At 39.4% G+C, this 8,682-nt stretch overlaps 1 protein-coding gene across 8 annotated transcripts in view; it reads right to left on the bottom strand.

Moving 5' to 3' along the window:
- The window catches only part of DCAF6 (DDB1 and CUL4 associated factor 6), a 146,464-nt gene that overhangs the window by 104,898 nt on the left and 32,884 nt on the right, over positions 1-8,682 (bottom strand). For all 8 annotated transcript variants that reach the window (XM_017867583.1, XM_017867577.1, XM_017867581.1 and 5 more), the window contains exon 3: positions 6,815-6,907. Coding sequence is in view for 7 of the 8 variants with exons in the window: in XM_017867577.1 (XP_017723066.1) it covers positions 6,815-6,907 (93 nt within the window). In the remaining variant the exon portion in view is untranslated. The remainder of the gene's footprint in view (positions 1-6,814; positions 6,908-8,682) is intronic.

Consider the following 8,682-nt stretch of genomic DNA (forward strand, 5'->3'; position numbering starts at 1 on the left):
TATTGGCCCCCACTCTCTTCTGGCTGGGAGAGTTTCTGCCAAGAGATCTGCTGTTAGTCTGATGGGCTTCCCTTTGTGGGTAACCCGACCTTTCTCTCTGGCTGCCCTTAAGATTTTTTCCTTCATTTCAACTTTGGTGAATCTGACAATTATGTGTCTTGGAGTTGCTCTTCTCGAGGAGTATCTTTGTGGCGTTCTCTGTATTTCCTGAATTTGAATGTTGGCCTGCCTTACTAGGTTGGGGAAGTTCTCCTGGGTAATATCCTGCAGAGTATTTTCCAACTTGGTTCCATTCTCCCTGTCACTTTCAGGTACACCAATCAGACATAGATTTGGTCTTTTCACATAGTCCCATCTTTCTTGGAGGCTTTGTTTCTTTTTACTGTTTTTTCTCTAAACTTCTCATCTCACTTCATTTCATTCATTTGATCTTCAATCACTGATACCCTTTCTTCCAGTTGATCGAATCAGCTACTGAATCAGCATTCGTCACGTAGTTCTCGTGACATGGTTTTCAGCTCCATCAGGTCATTTAAGGACTTCTCTACACTGGTTAGTCTAGTTAGCCATTCATCAAATCTTTTTTCAAGGTTTTTGGCTTCTTTGCGATGGGTTCGAACTTCCTCCTTTAGCTCAGAGAAGTTTGATCGCCTGAAGCCTTCTTCTATCAATTCATCAAAGTCATCCACCTTCAAGCTTTGTTCCGTTGCTGGCGAGGAGCTGCATTCCTTTGGAGAGGTGCTCTGATTTTTAGAATTTTCAGCTTTTCTGCTCTGCTTTATCCCCATCTTTGTATCTATCTTTGGTCTTTGATGATGGTGACGTACAGATGGGGTTTTCATGTGGATGTCCTTTCTATCTGTTAGTTTTCCTTCTAACAGTCAGGACCCTCAGCTGCAGGTCTGTTGGAGTTTGCCGGAGGTCCACTCCAGACCCTGTTTGCTGGGTATCAGCAGTGGAGTCTGCAGAACAATGAATACTGCTGAACAGCAAATGTTGCTGCCTGATCGTTCCTCTGGAAGCTTTGTCTCAGAGGGGTACCCGGCCGTGTGAGGTGTCAGTCTGCCCCTACTGGGGAGTGCCTCCCAGTTAGGCTACTCGGAGGTCAGGGATCCACTTGAGGAGGCAGTCTGTCCATTCTCAGATCTCAAACTCTGTGCTGGGAGAACCACTCCTCTCAATAATAACTTTTTGCCGGGCACGGTGGCTCAAGCCTGTAATCCCAGCACTTTGGGAGGCCTAGATGGGCAGATCACGAGGTCAGGAGATCGAGACCATCCTGGCGAACACGGTGAAACCCCGTCTCTACTAAAAAATACAAAAAACTAGTCGGGTGAGGTGGCGGGCAGAGCTGAGATCCAGCCACTGCACTCCAGCCTGGGTGACAGAGCGAGACTCCGTCTCAAAAAAATAATAATAACTTTTTATCGGTGGATTTATCTTCTTAGTTGTGCTTTCCTTGGATCAATGCATTATGAGTTATTCTGAAAACACCCTAAGGATAATGCCCTAGAGAGGCATAATTGCCAGAGTAACTTAATCTGAGATGAAAATAACAAATTGATAACTGCAATGATTACTAAACATTAAGGTGGTCTAGTTGTAACATCTATCACTCTGCTGATTACCAGGTTATTTTGACTAAATAGCTGGCCAAAGTTGGCATCTCTTTCCTTCTTTATCATGTCACGTACAACACTCCCAAAACATGAAGCTTGGTCCAAAAGTATCCAGACAGTAGAGGATAGTTTTTTAATCCCTTGGTAAAAATAACCCCGTTTCAAACCTGACCCACAACCCTGTCTGAGGTATCAAATATACAGATTTATATACTCCTTTTACTAAGATTTATCGGGCTCCAACTATATGACAGGTAAATAAATAATGTTAAGTGTTGAAGATGCAAAAAGAAATTGTCATTATCTCAAAGAAGTTGTCATCTAAGCACAACATGCAAACAAATAGAGTTATCCACAAGGCAAGAACACAGATGAAGGAGTAGCTACATGTGTCTAGGAAATGTTAGAGAAATATCACAAAAAAGAGCTGAGATTTGAAGGATGAATTTTAAATTTACCAAGTAGATGGGAGATACCTGAGAAAGCAGGTGATCTCAGAAAGAAAGAAGAGTATAAGCAAAAGCATACAGTAATGAAAACATTTTAAGCTCTGAGGACTACAAATGGCTGGCTGAGGCCAAATCAAGAAAAATCATGTATACAATATATACTTGGGATTTATTTTACAAAAGATACTGCAAGACCAACTCTGGGCTTCCTTCTCTTTCACCTATGCCATAATGGGGTACTCTAATGGGACTCCGCAGTATATGATGGGGAGTCTCTATGCTATATATAATTAAAATATAATTGCATTAATAAGGAATATCCCCAGCCTCTTAAATCTACTAAAAAAAAAAAAAAAACTGAGTGTTTCAAAATTCTTATTTGCAATAAATTAATGTTCCCACAAAATCATAGGATCTAAAATAATCCAACTATAAAACAGGTAATATTTGACTCATAGTCAAAAGCTTCTTTTCCTATATAATGAATCATTAATGTTTTAAAATTTTTAAAAGCCCTATAAAGGCTTATGATAATAATAATTATTTTTTTTCAAGATACCAGCTCTTGCTCTGTCATCCAGTCTTGGAGTGTAGTGGTGGAACACCTGGGCTTAAGTGATCCTCCTGCCTTTCCCTCCCGAGTAACTGGGACTACAGGCATGTGCCACCACATTCAGTTAATTTTTTAATTTTTTGTAGAGACAGAGTCTCATTACATTTCCCAGCCTGGTCTTTAACCCCTGGCCTCAAGCGATCTTCCCACCTCATGCCTCCCAAAGTGCTGGGATTATAAGCGTGAGCCACACGCTTGGCCTATGATTATAATCTTTAAAAAGAAAATCTGACTAATCATTTCTCAAGCTGGAAATGAGAAAGAGTAATCATTTTTTTAAATATACATATTCTATTAGAAATCATACACCAAAGGAATCATCATTTCTTTAAAAATAAGCAAACAAAACAGAAACAGGTCTTTTAACAATCATTCCTTGGGTACCCAAGTGATTATTTTGTATAACGTAAGAGTTAAAATTCTGAATAGTAATCATCAAAAAGCATTCTACATATATATTATTCCAGGAAATTTTTTCTTTTATAAGAAAAGGGGGCTAGGCATGATGGTTCACGCCTGTAATCCCAGCACTTCAGGAGGCCGAGACAGGTGGATCACTCGAGCTCAGGAGTTCAAGACCAGCCTGGCCAAATGGTGAAACCCCAACTCTTAAAAAAATACAAAAACTAGCCAGCCATGGTGGCACACACTTGGTAGTCTCAGCTATTCAGAAGCCTGAGGCAGGAGAAACTCCTGAATCTGGGAGGCAGAGTTTACAGTGGGCCGAGATCAAGCCACTGCACTCCAGCCTGGGCAGGAGCAAGACTGTCTCAAAAAAGAATAATAAAAAAGAAAAAGAAAAGGGTTACCCTTGTAATTACTGACCTAAGAGAATCAGGATTTGAAAACATCAAGCTTTTTTGCTAAGCCAGGACAATTAAGTAAAACTTACTGAAATAAAACGATGACCTATTAAAGACAGCCTCAATATGAACTTCTTTTTCGGCTGATAGATGATACACACTTACTTAAATATCTTATTGTTTAAATGTGGAAAAACAAGAAATAAACAATTTATTCCGTAAAAATTGAAAATTTTAAGTTAAACTTTAGACTGCCAATACCATGTTTCCACTGATACAAAAATAGTTGTATACTTCCCCATATATGAACTCAGAAGCTAAGAGCCAATGAAAATCAGAACATAATCATAATTAAAACTCATATGTTATCCCAGCTTAACGAATTGTATATCATGAAACATTTCACTAGAACCTAGCCACCGTTTGTAAACTGATAAAAATCCAGTTTCTTAAACTACTTAGCTGAAGATTAGATTCTGTGAGCCTAAAAGAATAAGTCTTAACCTGTAAGATCCAGCTACAAACAGCCAGCCAGGCCCATTCATACATCACTATATAACCTAAATTAATAGACAAAAATGTTTTAAAACGTTTTTAGAAACAAATATAAAATATTAATATTAGAAAGGACTTTAGACATTATGGCTCTCTTAATATATGAAGAAAAAGGCTAAGGAAAGTTTAAATAACTTGGTCAGAATGGTAAAAAAAAAACCAACATATAAATCTATATACGCCATTATAGCAATCATAACGTAATTTTTAAATTTTCATAGAACTCTTCTTCATTCAAAGACCTAAATATTAATGAAGTAAATTTCACAGTGCAATAATACCAAGAAGTAGATAGAAGTAAGACTACTGTGCCACTTATCAAATTATCTCCTCTCAGCTCCAAATTTATCCTTCACTTTTATAGATTATGCAATGGAACTGAGTCCTTTAAATATTTTTGCTTTGCCAGTTGGCATAATGTTAAGCTTTGTCAGTAAAAGCACTGAAAGGATAACGCAGGAAAAGGAGTTTGCTTCCTATCTCTAATGTGAGCTCCTGCAACCAAGCACAGTTTTTACAGTGCCAGGGTCTTCCAGTGTGGGCAGTTTCCCCAGCACCATAGCACCAGAGTCCTGCAGTCAGTTTCACCAGGGCCCACCTGCTGAATGAACAGTGCAACACCCAACAGCTTCTCCTGCCTCATTTCCCCACGTCCCCAGACATTTTGTAGCATACTACCTCTGATGAGAAACCTCTCCTTAAAATGTATTTCTCGGCCGGGCGCGGTGGCTCAAGCCTGTAATCCCAGCACTTTGGGAGGCCGAGACGGGCGGATCACGAGGTCAGGAGGTCGAGACCATCCTGGCTAACACAGTGAAACCCCGTCTCTACTAAAAAAAATACAAAAAACTAGCCGGGCGAGGTGGCGGGCGCCTGTAGTCCCAGCTACTTGGGAGGCTGAGGCAGGTGAATGGCGTAAACCCCGGAGGTGGAGCTTGCAGTGAGCTGAGATCCGTCCACTGCACTCCAGCCTGGGCGACACAGCGAGACTCCGTCTCAAAAAAAAAAGTATTTCTCAGTGCCCTAGAGAGAGGTGTTCCAGCAAGTTCCAGAGGGGAATTCCCAACAAGTTACACTAGCATGGCATCACAGAGACTTCTATGCCATCCAGTGAGCCATGACACCCTCTTTAATAAGGTCTAAATCTCAGCATTCAGCAAGGGGGTCTCTTCTTTAGGGTGGTTTATCTCAGTCCCAGGGTTAGTGGCAGTTCACAGTAACTGTTATTTCTTTATTTTATAGAGACCTCTTTACTTTTCAGTAGCCAAGCCTTTATTACTCCAATCTCCTGATATAGGTAGTCATTCTTTTTATTACACTTTCCCTATTGAAATTACTGTGTGGTTTATTTGACTACAGAATGACTGATACAATCACCAATACACAGTTGCTACTACCGCAAAAAATTAAAAGCTAGAGTACATTTTTGGAATCACTATTAAAAGAACAGATGTTAAAAGACTTAAAGATATAGGAAATTTGGGCCAGGCGTGGTGGCTCATGCCTGTAATCCCAACACTTTGAGAGGATAAGGCGGGCGGATCACTTGAGGTCAGGAATTCAAGATCAGCCTGGCCAACATGGTGAAAACCTGTCTCTACCAAAAATACAAAAATTAGCCGAGCATGGTGATGCACGCCTGTAATCCCAGATCCTTGGGAGGCTGAGGCAGGAGAATCACTTGAACCCAGCAGGCAGAGGTTGCAGTGAGCCGAGATCACACCACTGCACTGCAGCCTTCCAGCCTGGGTGACAGAGTGAGACCCTGCTGCAAAAAAAAAAAAAAAAAGATACAGGAAATTTAAGACAATCAGGAGAGAAAAACGTATCATTTGAGTTGGGAGTCAGCTAGGAAATATACATATTCCTATTCTTAACTGGAACTTTAAATGATGTGCTGAATGTTTAAGATCTTACAAATTTTAAAATAACTAGTCATATTTCTAAAACAGAAGGTTTCTCATTTAACTGTTACATCAAGTGTAAAGAACATCACACACTTTCTTTTTATTACAATCAGTCGGCTGTTTATAACTTTATCATTCAGTATCTAAATTTCTCTGAAATCATCCTTGTAAAGGAAACATTCTATGGATATAATGGACTGCTATTTGAAACAGTAATTAAAGTTATTTGAGAGTTAGAAAATTATTTAATTCTTAGATATCTCTTGCCTTCTAGTGAGGGGGTTTATTAGCTTATGGTAATTTTTTTCTTCATTGAAAGCATTTTAATTTTCTCAGTACCTCAGGAACACAGCCATCATTTGGTTGTTTTTGTCTTTAAAAGTTTTAAATGTAAATTTTCTAAAAGACTAAATTTCAAATTTTTAAGAAAATGAAACAATGACCAAAGCTGGCAGCTTTATCCACACTACTCTTAATGTTAAAATAAATAACTTTTTAGAATATTAAGATAATATATTAAGGTTACACATAAAAGTAATTTTCTCATTAACTCATACTTTATATACGGCATATTTTCCCCAAAAAAGTGTTATTGAAATAATGTCACTTGTACCGATCATTATCCACTTAAATAAACGATATATTTAAATTTTCTAGAGCCCAAGGCTGAATAAAATCTTCTATTTCCCTAAGTAATCTAAGAGACCCACATGTACCTAAGAACCTCTAAATTATACAATAAACTTCAGCAAAACAGGGAGGATATTCTATTATAAATGCCCATTCTATGTTCGTTTTACAATTACTTCATTTCTGCCTTCTTGATTTTTTTCTCTCATTAAATTACAGAGTTTTTAAACTACTTTACCTTTCTGCTGTAAGGATTACTAATTACTAATTTGGTGTCATCTGAGCCAGATAAAATATATTCTCCCGTGTCATTCCAACAGATTGTATTAACCTAAAAATAAAGCAAAAAAGAAATATAAGCAAATTGGACATAAAAGAAAATATGCCATCTTTCACTCACCTGGTGGTACAAAACTTTTACCACTAATGAGGTTATACGTTAAAAAGTATTTAACATAGGGGTGTCCAATCTTATGGCTTCCCTGGGCCACAGTGGAAGAAGAATAACTGTCTCAAGCCACACATAAAATACACTAACACTAGCTGATGAGCTAAAAATAAATTGCAAAAAACATCTCATAATGTTTTAAGAAAGTTTACGAATTTATGTGGGCCACATTCAAAGCTGTCCTGGGCCTCATGCAGCCCACAGGCCGTGTGTTAGACAAGCTTGATTTAACAGTTGATGTATTAAAAAAACAAGCTTCCAGTTTCCAGTTCCACATGTAAGAAGCTTAACAGTTGCCACTCCATTCTAACAACAAATAAAAAGGTAACAGACTGTAAAATAAATAACTGATCTTGGATCCTTCAGAGAGGCAAGGATACAGGACAAAATGCTACCTCCTAGATTAGAGAGACGAACAGGTAAACACAAGGAGTCTTGGCTTACCGGAGCACAGACTCATGAGCAGAAACCTCTGTGAGAAACAGGGCTAGGGTAGGAAAACCTGAACTATAATTGATGAATTGTTGGAGGTTCAGAAAGCGTTAACTCTGAATGTTAAAAACTCCAGGGAAGGCCAGGCGCAGTGGCTCACGTCATAATCCCAGCACTTTGGGAGGCCAAGGCAGGTGGATCACCTGAGGTCAGAGGTTCAAGACCAGCCTGACCAATATGGCGAAACCCCGTCTCTACTAAAAATACAACAATTAGCCAGGCATGGTGGCATGCGCCTGTAATCCCAGCTACTCGGGAGGCTGAGACAGGAGAACTGCTTGAACTCAGGAGTCAGGGAGCCAAGATCGTGCCACTGCACTCCAGCCTAGGCGACTGAGCAAGATTCTGTCTCCAAAAACAACAACAACAACAACAAAAACTCCAGGGAACCCAGTCATGGGGCAGTGAGGTACGGTGCAGAGGGTATTTTTGTGATTTAATTTTAACTTCAGAGCTCAACCAGATTTTCACAATAAATTTCAGATTAAAATAGTCTTCTAGCAGAGGGAGGGAAAAAGAAACCATTTTGAGTACCCCAGAGTACTCTGCTGTTCTTAACAAGATCTGCCCTCAAGAAGAGCTATTTAACCACAGCCTACCCACTGAGGTTTTATCAGAGCCTAACTGACCTAGGCAAAGAGAAATACCCAATTCCAGCCTTCCACATTGGAGAAAGAAAAGACATAACTCCAGCCTAAGCTACTAACCTGTTCCACCTCAGTAGGGGAATAGGAGGTGCAGATAATCCCTTGTGAAGCCCATAGTCCACACGCATAGGCTCTTTAAGAGACAGAGACCTAATCATTGGCCCGTAGCACACTTCCTCTCCTCCTACACTTTACCAGTAAATTCCTAAGGACCTATTTATACCATTACTTTTAATCAGTACTTCATGTCCAGTTATTAAGAAAAATTACAAGCCATACTAAAAGGCAAAAATACAACTTGAAGAGATAAAGCCAGCATCAGAACCAAATATAGCAGGACTGCTGGAACTGTAAGACCAGGAATTTGAAACAACTATGATTAGTATGCTAAGAGTTCCAATGGATAAAGTAGACAGCATATAAGAAGAGATGGGCAATGTCAGCAGAGAGATGGAAATATTTAGAATAAAAAGGAGCCGGGCGCGGTGGCTCAAGCCTGTAATCCCAGCACTTTGGGAG

Source organism: Rhinopithecus bieti, unplaced genomic scaffold (genome assembly GCF_001698545.2).
Source record: "Rhinopithecus bieti isolate Rb0 unplaced genomic scaffold, ASM169854v2 scaffold_3763, whole genome shotgun sequence".
In the NCBI taxonomy this organism is placed as follows: domain Eukaryota; kingdom Metazoa; phylum Chordata; class Mammalia; order Primates; family Cercopithecidae; genus Rhinopithecus; species Rhinopithecus bieti.